This window comes from Gavialis gangeticus, unplaced genomic scaffold (genome assembly GCF_001723915.1).
Source record: "Gavialis gangeticus isolate Ggan-Ray unplaced genomic scaffold, GavGan_comp1, whole genome shotgun sequence".
NCBI classification, from domain to species: Eukaryota; Metazoa; Chordata; order Crocodylia; family Gavialidae; genus Gavialis; species Gavialis gangeticus.
Window position 1 is genome coordinate 215,663,455 of NW_017729032.1, and position 12,061 is coordinate 215,675,515.

Sequence of the window (12,061 nt, forward strand, 5' to 3'; positions counted from 1 at the left end):
CCCCATGGTCCCCTCCCCACTCCTCCAGCCCACCCCACCCCCCCCAACTTAGCAGCTCCGAGTCTGGCTCCAGCTCCCTGTTGCAGCCACCAGAGACTGTCTATCTGAATCATTTCTGAAGATTTGGAGAGCTTTGAATCTATTCAGACCTTTTAACTGGTCCCAGTTTGATTTGGCCACCAAATCTTCTCCAAATCGAATTGGTACCCAAAGCTTTGCACAGTCCTAATGATGCAACCAGTTCTATAGTCATCTTGCAGTACTTCTGTCTCATCTGTATTTTCCTTAACTGCTTAATAAGGATGGTGTGGGAGTCGACTGAGGTCAAAGTGTATCACATCTGGCTGACATGTTTCTCCCTGTCCACAGAGCCTATCACCTTTTATCATAGAAGAAAATCAGGTTGGTCAAGAAAGGCTTGTTCTTGGTCAATTCATGCTGGCTGTTCTTGATCACTAGGGATCCTGGTTTTCAATTTGATTTAAAAAAAAAAAAATCCCCAATTTTTCAGGTTAAAAAAGTAACCCAAAATCCACATTACTTTTTTTCCTGTGACTTAAAATGAAACACCGCTAATATAGATAGGTCTATGTTAGCAGTATTTCATTTTAATCATGGAAAAATGTGAATTTTGGGTTTCTCTTTTATTGGAGAAAACCAGGATCCCTTTTGATCACTCCCCCCCGGTGCCTCCCAGTAGGTTTCTTGATGACCTCATCCATGATCATGCCAGGTATAGAAGTTAGGCTGACTGGTCTGTAGCTCCCTGGATTCTCTTCCTTCCCTTTCTTAAACATGGGCCCATTTTTTTTGCCCTTTTCCAGTCATCTAGAACCTCAGCTGCAGTACGCAAGCTCACAAAGAGGATCTTTAATGGCTGTGAGATTACTGCAGCCACTTTCTTCAGTACTTTGCATTCCTTCTGGCCATACTGACTTGAAAGTATCTATCTAGCTTCTCTAAGTAACCCCTAACCAGGAAATAGTCTTCTTCTATTCTAAGCTGTTTATCTCCTTCCCTATCTTCACAGCCAACTACACTCATCTGATAGCTGCCCCTGTTTGTAAAAACTGAAGTAAAATGGGCATTGAATACTTCAGCCTTCTCTGAATCATCTGGAACTAGATTGCTTTCTGAGTTCCCTACAGAACCAGTAGTTTCTCTGGTCTTCCTCTTACTTTTCACATGCTTCCAAAATCCTTTTCTACTTTTGTGCTGTATCTCAAATTGTGCCTTGGGTATGTAGGGAGAAAATTAGGAAAGCCATGTGATAGTCTTCTCTAGTACTATGACCAAGCCTCCACTTATAGGATTCTTTTTTTTAGTTGCAACTCATGGAAGAGCGTGCTGTCTACCCAGCCTTGTCTCCTGATGTATTTCTTATTCTTCCATCATACTGGGATAGTTTTTGTTCCGGTGTCCTTAACAGGGCCTCCTCAAAATATAGCTAGCTCTTCTGGAGTCCTTTTTGCCCTTGGACTCTCCTCCCAGGAGATTCTGCCCATCACATACCCGAGTTTAAGTCTGCTTTCCTGAAGTCCAGTATCCTTATTCTGCTGCTCTCCCTTCCTCCTCTTAGGATCTTGCACTCTATCACTTCATGGTCACCATCACCCAAGTTACTTCTGCCTTCACATTCTCAACCAATTCCTCCCTCTTTGTGATGAGTAAATCAAGAAGAGTTCCCCTCCCCCATCTGTATCAAAAAGTTAGCCAAGCTGCACTCTGTTTCCAACTTTACTCAATGATGATATCCAACCACTTCTTTGGCAATGGACATAACCCACTAATAGCAAACGGTGAAATGTTGCAGATCAATCTGATTTTGACTAAACTGGTACAAATACCTATGTAGCTGCTACTAGGCTTAAATAGTTTCTTAAGTTTTAACTTAACTGGCAAACCAAAATAGCAAATAGTCACCACTATTGATTTAAATAAACCAGTAGAATCTAGGTGCATCAAATGGAGCTAAATTCTCAGCTAGAAAAGGATTTAGTGACTTCAGAAAAGGATAGGAGTTTAAAATGCAAATGTCAAAGTGAAACCAGGTTAATTGGATTAAATATGAAAAACAGAAACAACAGAACTAGTGAACAATACTGTAGAAAGCAGTTCAGAGGCTTGATTTTTGTTGTGCCCTTATGAGTCTTAAACAAGCTTAAAATTTTGCTCTTAACTGCATAGGTAGTTATAAGGTTAGTACAACTGCTGCTTTTAACCGGTACATTATATCTGTGTCACCCTTCCTTAGAGTTCTACACAGTAAAGACCAAAACAATGTGCATGTGTAGTGATGGCACAACTTATTTTTAACTCCTTTCTGGACTGTATCAGAATTGATCTTGGAGTAAACCATCCCCCTTTTTAAAAGTGAAATTCTTTGAAAATCTCACCTTCACAAAGAGCTCAATGTCTGGGAATAAGTATCCATTCTCCAGCAAGCAGTCTTCTGCCATGGTGAGTGTGAAGAATAAGCAAGTACCAACTCTTGTACAGCCTTTTAAATGCTATTGATTTCTATATCAAACTGAAGGATTCTCCTCTAGTAACTTTTTCTTTCTTGCTTTGTGACAACTACTGGCTCTCTCAGCAACAAGTGAAAACACAAACCATTGTTTTCCTTGGTGTATATGCCATCAGGGAACAAAACTAGAAATAAAGGGATTGGAACTCTGTATTACACAAGATAGCTGACTTGTAGGTGGCAAGTATGAAAGCTACTATTGTTAGTTCACTACCACTCGGAGCGCTGCTCTGTAGCATCACAGAGTTTATAACAAGCATGCATTTGACTGGAAACTACTTTGCATTTTATTAGAATTAGCTGACTGATGCCAATAGAAAATGTAAACATATCATGTTGCCTCATACCAAGTGATGTGAAAATATGTTGGTATCCACTATATGTGGGTTTTACAAAAACAAGGTGGTTGTCAAAGACTTTATTATGCTGCTTTGCTGGGCTGCATCACTGAATTATGTATTGGATTATTGGCATGCTGCCACTGAGAACTGTTTGGAAACATTTCTTAAATAAGATGTGGCTACCATATCATAAAACTATACCTCATTATGAAATGTTGTTTTCAGGATCTGGATGAAGAGGGACGTTACTGTATAATATAGTTAAAGTGCCCTATATTGTGAATGTATGTCTCCTGCTCTCACTCTCACCAGTTCACAGACTGTCAGTTCTTTCTGGTGACTAGTCTACCAAAACATTTGGGTAAAATGATGGGTAGAAGCTCTGAAAGTTAGGGTGAGCCTGTGCAAACAAAAAAAACTGGAGTACTTCATGTATTGAAAGAAGATGGGTTGGACATCCCTATTTAATGCAGTGTGAAGTATAAGCACAGTGGATCAATCACTTATTTCTGCTGTGTAGAGGGGATAGGGTGGTGCAAAACCAGTATGTTTGTCTGCACATGCAAAAGTCTTTTTGCTGGGATAGGGGGAAGAACTGTGCTAAACCTAATCCCCTTTGTACCTGATGAAATCCCATAATGAAAATGCACTCCTAAATTAGGGATATTTTTAGTGTTTTACAGACTGTTCTGAAAAGTAAGGAATCCAGTCATTTAAACTTTTTTATCAAAACCAATTGTGCACTTGCAGCAAAGGGAATTTGATCATGGCATTTAAAATAAATGGCTAAGCCTTAAGGAAATTGGAGACCTGTCTCCTGAAAAATGAAATGTATACCTATTCTGGTCAAACAGTCAAGCACTCGCTTTGTATTCTTTGTGGGGTTTATAGCAATATGTAGCATTTAGAGAACTTTACAGATCGTTTAAGCACTTGACAGTCACCATGGAAAGCACTTCTTTCTGTAACCCAGCATCAGCTTCCCCTGGACATTTGAAGTTAGAAGCCTAGTTCTCTCTAACTTTTTTTTTTTTTTACTGCTGAAGTGGAGAAAATAAAGCCAGCCAAGCTGTCAGCTTTTGTTTTGTCTCCATTGCCCTGGTGACGGTAAATTGCAGGGAGTCAGAAGCAGCAGCCTCAGTCCTGCTCCTCTGTGTAACTTTCCATAAGGTGGAGTCAGAGATCCAGCTGAAGACAGACACGTTACCATGACAAATGCAGAACTGAAGTAGACAATGACTCCATCGATTTGTTATTGGACTGGAATAACACTGTGTTTAGTAGACTATTTATCATTTATTTGCTTACAAATCAAGAACTTCTAGAGACACCCTAATGGCTTGCAGAGATGTGCAAATATCTTAATGATTAAAGTGTTATACATTGGCAGTATGTGGCTCATGTTTAAGAAAATAAACTCCTTTGCAGAAAAACTACTGCAAAGTTGATTGATTCCCTCCCCCCCCCCTTTTTTGTATGGTTTTCAAATTCCTGTTGATTTTAAATGTTGAGACACAAGCAAACTGTAGAGGGAAGCTTAACATAATCAATAAAGTATTAACAAAGAATAATGCGACAAGAAAAAGTAATGTACATGGTTTTTAAAAATCACTTTAAGAAGCAGTCCTGTGTGCTATCAGGTTCTTCCAGTTTCAATTGCAGTCCAAAAGTTTGTGTTCACCCTTGTGATGCTCTCTTTCAGTATTAATATGAGATGAACATTGGGGTACACTATCAACACAGTTTTAATCTACATAGTTTTAGGAAGAATATATAAATATTCTAGTAAAGCATAGCTTTAGGTTAGTTCAGCAGTGCTGCTTCCTGTACTTAGTGGGGGAGCAGAGAAGGGGGAAAAGGAAATAATTTTTGCTTGAAGTAAGAAATAAATGAATAGGTTCCCTGATGTCTTGCCACTTCCCTCAAAGATGCAAGATTTTTTAGTAAGCTAATGGTGATCAGATCTAACATTTTTTCTTTTTCTGTGTGAATCCCTTGCAAAATAGTGGCATCACACTTGTGTTGCACTATCTCTTTCTGGGCTCTTGCTCTGGAGGCTCCACAAGTGAGATCTAGAGCCAACGTCTCCAAATTCAGAACTATACTAGAGCAGTCTTTCAGGCATTTTATATTTATACCATCGATTTTTGTTGTTGGGTTAGTGAAGGCCAGTATATCACCAGCACCATTCTCAGTTGTTTAAAAGCCTTCCTGCCCTACCCCACCACTTGGGGGTGCCCAACTTCCTGGATGGAGGGGATCATCCCTCATGACCAGAGTACTGTGATTGTAGATACCAGTACTCTAGTTCCAGCTCTGCAGTAATAACTCCTAACAGTAGCAAAGCTGAAGGTGACAGCAAGCAATGGAAGCCAGCAGCAGCACTAGGAGCTACTGATCTTCAATTATGGCAAGAGGGGGAACAAGGGAACTGAGGCACAAGCCTCAGAGTCTCTATTCTCTTCCTATCATTTTAACAGCTTGTGAACCTGATGCAGAACTTGATTTGTGTACCTTAGAACTATGCTAAGCTCATATTTGGGTTCCTTTTAAAGCCTAGGATGAGAAGGTTGATTGGAAAAACCTTCTGATGACTCTAATTTGCCTTTATGAATTAAGAAACATGTGCACCCTCACAGTAGCTTGTTAGATACCAGAGTGGTGGATACCACTGAAAAAGCTGTAATAGATACCAGGTCTTCCAAGATGGCATAGCAATTACTAAGCCATAAAGATGGAAACAATTAAGTAAGACATCTCAACTTTTGGGACATTCACAGGGTGGGGCTTAACCTTCAGTTTAAGGATGAGTTGCTAGATTGAATCTTTTGTAATTTTGTAATTTTTTTTCTGCTTATGTAACAATAATGCTTTCTCCAGCTAACCTTGTACAACCTACCTCCTATTGTGCACCGATCCCACGGGGCATTTATATACATACTTTTCTGTCCTATGATGCACCAGAGATCTGCTGCTTCCAAGCAGACTTGATTAATCTGAGCTGTGGAGAACTGCACTACGCTACGTGCAGTTGTATAAGCAGCAAAATGCATGTCAGCATGCAGAAAATGGTGGCAGTGCACTTTTTGAACTAAAGCACCTCTGTTTTTAGTTCAAAAGTGCACTGCTGCCATTTTCTCAGCACTAATAGTTGTATAAGCTGTGAAATGCACATAAGCGTTGCAGTGCTGGGTGCTTTTCAAAGCGCCCAGAGGTGCAGTATTTGCATGTGTAAAAAATGCCCTTAGTCTTGTGAGCAGGTTAATGCAAATACTGATACATCAACAGCGCAGTTTTATAGGCCAGTTTGTCAGGCCTGGCTCTGTATCCTACACAATCACTTATTATATGTGCTAGTAAAAAGTGAGTGGGGAAAAATGTATCAAATCGGGTATCATTCAGACCCTTGACAGAGAGGGGAGTTAATAACTTCTGTGTTCAGCATCTGCTGATTAAGCCAACATCATGCATGGCTTAGCAAGATGGCTTAACTGCCCTTAGAAGGGAGCTTGCAGACCCCTGACTCCAACCATCTGAATAAAGACTAGCTTCCCTAATAAGATGAAATTACAAAGTTGGAATCTGTCTAATACTGTCTCCAGAATAGCCTGCTTAGAGTCTGCACGTGGCTGGCAACAAGACCTTTATACATAGGCGTCCAACTTCTACCTTACCCAAAGTGCTATCCAATTGCCAGAAATCAAAAATAGTTTCCTAAAATTCTAATTAAGGACAGTGCGGCCTGCTTTCCTTCAATATCCAAACATCCACACACAGCTCTGCTTACAGAACAACTAAAACAAGGACCACTATAGATAGCTTTCACCAAGCTGGTATTGCGTAAGTTGCTGACCCAAAAAGAAAGCTCTACTATGCAGCACACCCTACAGGATCTTATTCAGATAATTTCTGATGTGCTTGTACAAAATCAGTGTTGAGACAACTAATAAATACCCTGAAATGCAGTAAACTCCTTGCATAATAAGGTTTTACTTGGCTATTACAGAAATCCCTAGTTGTTATAGTTGTTTATAATTATTATTTTTAGTCTGCCAATAGGGCCTCCTCTATACGGGTGAAAAAAGTATGCATCTTCCAGTCATGTTAGCTCAATTCCCTTTAGCGCAAGGTGACTGAAGTCTGAACACAAATGTTTTAGCATAGGTAAAACACTGCCTGTTTAAAATGGCTTTGCCTGTATTAGCATGCATTTTGACCCACTTTTATTATGGTAAATCCATGGAGCTAACCTAACTGAAAAATGCACTCTATTCACCCAGAAGTGGACCCAAGATTTTTACGAAGGTGGGTGTGAGAGCAGCAACCAGTGCTGCAGGATGGCTGCACCCTGCTCCTCCCATACCCCCATCCACCCTGCCCCTCCTGTGCCAGCAGTAGGGGAGCAGCAGCCAGGGACTTCTATTTTTTTAAGTCCCCAGAGAAGGCAAGAATTCCCACCCCTTCCCTTCCCTGCTCCAGCACTGTCACTGTCCGGGGGTGGGGGGGGGAGTGTCTCTGGAGCTGCTCAGTCCAAGGCAGTGGCAGTGGTGACAGATGACAGGTTCCCCCTGCCCACACCTGCACCCAGGCTGATGGGGAATGCCTGGGGGAACCTGCGTGCCTATTGCCACTCCCCTGGGCAAAGTCCAAGCCCCACACATCCCAGCTGGAGCAGGAGAAGAGCTCCCCTTGCCCCAGCAACAGAAGCAGCAGTAGCACACAAGGGAGGGGAAAGAAAGGGATGCACCTCTAAGCATAGCAGGGAAAGGAGGGGGTGGAATTCTTACCTTCTTTGGGGACTTAAAGTCCCTGGCTGCTGCTGCTTCCATGTGGTCAGAAAGTGGGGTGTGGCTACAGCACTGCACCCCATCTGCATCCACCCCTGCATTTATCCATCTAGAGAGACTGTTACAATGGACACACTTAAACGTGACATTAAACTATTCATAAATCACTACTGGTGGAAATAGCAACTGGTGTTTTGTTGCCCTCTGCCATAAACAATGCAACTCCTTTTGTTGCCCTGAGCAGCAAGGGGTGATTGTGCTTCCTTAACTAGATGCAGCCATCCTCTGAAGAGAACCTGTACAGATGTAGCTTAGCTAAGGCACAGCTTGGTTACAAAAGCAACCAGACATATATGCCAGGGAACAAATACATCTGCTTCTCTCATACTTTAGCTCAGCACCTTCAGTACCAATCATGCACAATTCAGGAGTCGGAACCAAAAAAAATCATGAAATATTAAAGAACAATTTTGCACTCCTGGAAAACAGTGTCAGATAATTTTGTAGATTAGCTTCCTGTTGGAGGAGAAAAAAGTTATGAGAAATATCTTCTCAATTAAACTGATTTGTTTTACATTTTTGTATGCAGATCCTTGAACAGAGGTGGTCAAAAGCAGCATGTAGGAAATTCTTTGTCAGGAAATACAGCCAGAATACCAATGTCAAGTCCCCAGGAGCAACTGTGCCCAAAGAACTGACTCCAGTAAGAGATTAAGGTAGAAAGCAAACTTTTCTGTACACACATTTGTGGAAGACCCTCTTCTGAAGATGTAGACCATAGCAATTGCAACAACAACAAAAAGTTGGGAACTTTTTTTACCGCCTGTTTTTTGAGGCTTTCATGATAACTTTTACCCTCCCCCTCCAAGCCTGATACCTTTTTAATGAAAGTATCTAGCTGTGATTCCAATATCATTATGACTGTAGGAGCAAGGGCCTTGAAAATATCAAATATTAAGCCTTGTAGCAAAATAACAAAACTTAACACTGCTGCTGGGGCAGCCTTTTAAAATAATTACACACACACGCACACTTTCTTGTGGTCCTATGCAAAAACCAACTCAATCACAGTGGCTAACTATCCAGCAATGGCCAAGACTCATCATCCTCCTGTGCTATACTAGGGTGATCAACCTGTAGCAGTCATGCCGCAAGTGACATGGGCAGCCTCTGTGCATAGCATGCAATAGACCAGGGAGGAGCAGGAAACACGGGGGGCAGATATGGCATGGAACATAAAGCAAAACACATCAGGCAAGGGGCACAGGGTAGCAAGCAGAAAGCAGAGGAACAAATCAGGCAGGGAAAGGAAGTGGAGTGGCACTCAGGGAGGCTGTGGGGTTAGTCTATGGCATGCCTGCCAGAAAGTAACTGCTGCTGCTTTTGGAAAACATGACTGTGATACCTTGCTAGGACACAATATAGCGATAACAGGATCAAAAAGAAAAAGCCCACCTGCTGACCTGCAACTGCTGTGAGACAGTTTGTGTAGGAATTGATTGAGCAGTAAGTAAAGAAGAATGCCTGTAACTTTCCCTGCAGAGTTGTACAGTGTTCTATTACTGGAAATAGTACTAATTGTGCACACACAACTTAATTTTCTTTTGGGACCTGGGGCCAGAATTTCACCTGAGTGAAATGAATGAGTGCTTTGTTGTGAATTTCACCCTAGGTCTGATCCTGGCAATACTGCTTGAGCCCTGAGATGATTGAGTATAATTTCACAAATTTTGTTCAGCTGTGGGCTGGTCAGCAAACACAGAAAAAACAAGTTTAAAATCATACAAACTTCTATCACTTAATAACCATATAAATGCTGACACAAAAGCAGGCAGTGCTGAAATATGGCTCCTACTCGCAACTGGTGTGACATAAGCCTGTCAGGGAGGTTGAGATAATTCAAGAGGCTAAGCATAAAAACTGTTCTACTTAGATAAATTATTCTAGCCACTATCTTGAACTGGCATTTACATTTTAATTATGATGGAGTCAAGTGGTAAGTAAGCCTGTCCTAGTAATGTCAGGGCTTAATGAGTTCATTAATCAAACATTTATGAGGCCTATTGCTGCAGACAACAAAAATGTTAAAGCCTACATAAAAGCTTTCATTCAGTCCTCTTAAAACAGTAATCTGTATGATGTGACAGTATCATCTGATTATTGTTATTTGTAATCATGAGCCACTGCTTAATGGGATTATTAACCTCCACACCACTATTTTCATTAATTACTTACTGTGCCACTCTGAGTATTGCTGTTGTTCCGGGGCCCTTCATAAAGATGAAAGAGAAGATTTTTTTTTTTTTTTCACCCATGCCTCTGGTGATTGAACTCACAGAGGCTGGGCACAACTTCAAATTAACTTGATTTTGCTAGGTAATATGCTTGTTCTAAGGCACAAAACAGTGAGTGGCCTTGGGCAAATTTCTTCTGTACATGTGCCTCAGATTCCCCATCTGTGAGGAGGAGAGGGATAATGATAGTGGTGTCTTACATAAAGCACTTTTGAGATGGAAAGCACTCCTGTACATAGGAGTTGGGTATTGTACCGGATAGGCATTATGCTAGTTGTAACCCAATAGTTAGGGAGTCGGCATATTCTGCAGTTGCACAACTGTAATAGGGAACCCTACCTGTTACTGGAAAATTAAATTAAGAAATGGGGGCTAGGTTTTGGAAGGACATATATCCCCCTGCCCTCTGGGGATGTAACCCCCACCTCAAAGGCAAGGAGGGGGGTAGTCTGACCCAGTCAGAGCTGAAGTAGGAGCTTTTTGCTGGGAGCTGGCAGAAGTGATGGTTGTTGCCAGTAGTTCTGGGAAGGCTATGGCAGGAATAGCCACAGCAGTTTGGGGTGGAAGCCTGGGAAGAGCTGGGAAAAGGCACCTAGACTTGGACTGAGTGCAAGGTGGCTAAGCCCCATGAAACCAAATAACCTAGAGTGGAAAGTGCTGGGAATCCTAGGTGTAGGCCAAGACGGAGAGGTAAAATTAAGATCACAAGGCTGATCATTCCTCCCAGCCTAATCCAAGCTGTATTATTCCAACCTACTTCAGGAACCAAATTAAAAGGATTCACCCTGCAGAGCTGATCTGGGCCAGAGAGCCTGTGGTACTACAGGGCATAGGGCAACGGTGGCCCAAAGATGTGCATACAGATAGAGGCACTTAAAGTTGTTCCTTTCCTGTAGAACTGAGGGCCTGCCTCACAAGTTCAGTAACTTCAGGTCATGGCTGGTGAAAGGTAAAAAGGCATCTTGGGACAAAGAGGAAAGCCAGCAATCCAGAACTGACCACCAAGGGGGGCAGTAGACTATAGTGAGGCTGCCATAATGGTTACAACCATTAGAGTTGCTGCAAATAATGTTCTTTAACTGTTTCTATTACAACTGCTTAGATTTCAGTCACTCAGCTTTCTGAAACTTATCTGAATGTATTCACTACTGCAAACTTGTCTGCATTTCCATCAGACTTGATAGGACTTTGGGGACAAGTGGGGAAGAGGTCTTAGCCACCTCTTCTTTCAGTGACCTTAAGGCTGTGTCCACATGGATGTTTGTTTCCCTGTGGACAAGCAGCAGCAGCACACGCTATGCTGCTGCTACATGTCCCCGGGAAATGCCTGTGCCACACGTCCTCTGGCGCATGGCAGATTACTTCGTAGGGTAGGGAAAGCTAGGGCCAGCACTGGGTTGGCCCCAGCAGCCTGGGAGCCTCCTGAGGCAGCTGCAGCAGCGATCCTGACACTTGGAGCCTGGCCAGCAGCTGGAGTGTGGCTCCAGCCAGTCAGGCTCTGGTTTTGGGTGGCGTACGCTGTCTCTGCGTGTACCACCCCACTTTTCGTTTGCATGGGTTTTTCTGACCCCGGGATCCCCCAGGCTCAAATAACGTTCCTGTGTTGCTACCTTTCAGCACAGAGAACAGATGAATGTGCAGTTTTGGCACCACAGACGTGTCTGCATGGCCTAAAGAGGCAAACATATACGGTGCCTCTTGTTTGCCATTAAGTCTCTGCACCCTTTAGCAAAAGTATGAGCATTCACGTGTTTCATTTCATTTTGAAAGGAAATTCTTATCATCTTTTTCTTAAGGATGACATAGTTATTCAAGCATCTGAATTAAAGGTGAATGCATGAATAAATGGTTGTTTTGGTCTGCTGCTTTACCACTTACTACATAACAACTTGATTAATAGTTTGCAGCTCTATGTTTTAATCTCCAGAGCAACTCTGGCACATGGCACTTCTACCCAGAGCCCATTTTGTGGGTTTATCAGATTTGAGACTTTTGTGAAAATTTTAACTTTCACACTCTCTCTTCCTTGCTTCTTCAAGTTTGAACGAGTCAACTTATGAAATCATGTCATGTAACAAAGGTAATAGACTGCATAGTCAGGTCTTCCTAATG

At 42.1% G+C, this 12,061-nt stretch overlaps 1 protein-coding gene across 2 annotated transcripts in view; it reads right to left on the reverse strand.

The window, feature by feature from the left end:
- CLIC6 (chloride intracellular channel 6) overlaps positions 1-12,061 on the reverse strand; it is a 68,600-nt gene that overhangs the window by 10,663 nt on the left and 45,876 nt on the right. Inside the window, exon 1 of one of the 2 annotated variants that reach the window (XM_019525583.1) lies at positions 2,397-3,122. The exons of the other annotated variant lie outside the window; for it this stretch is intronic. Within the exon in view, the coding sequence (XP_019381128.1) occupies positions 2,397-2,459 (63 nt within the window). The 5' untranslated portion in view covers positions 2,460-3,122. Of the gene's footprint in view, positions 1-2,396; positions 3,123-12,061 lie in introns of those variants that run through there. 2 annotated transcript variants of the gene reach the window in all.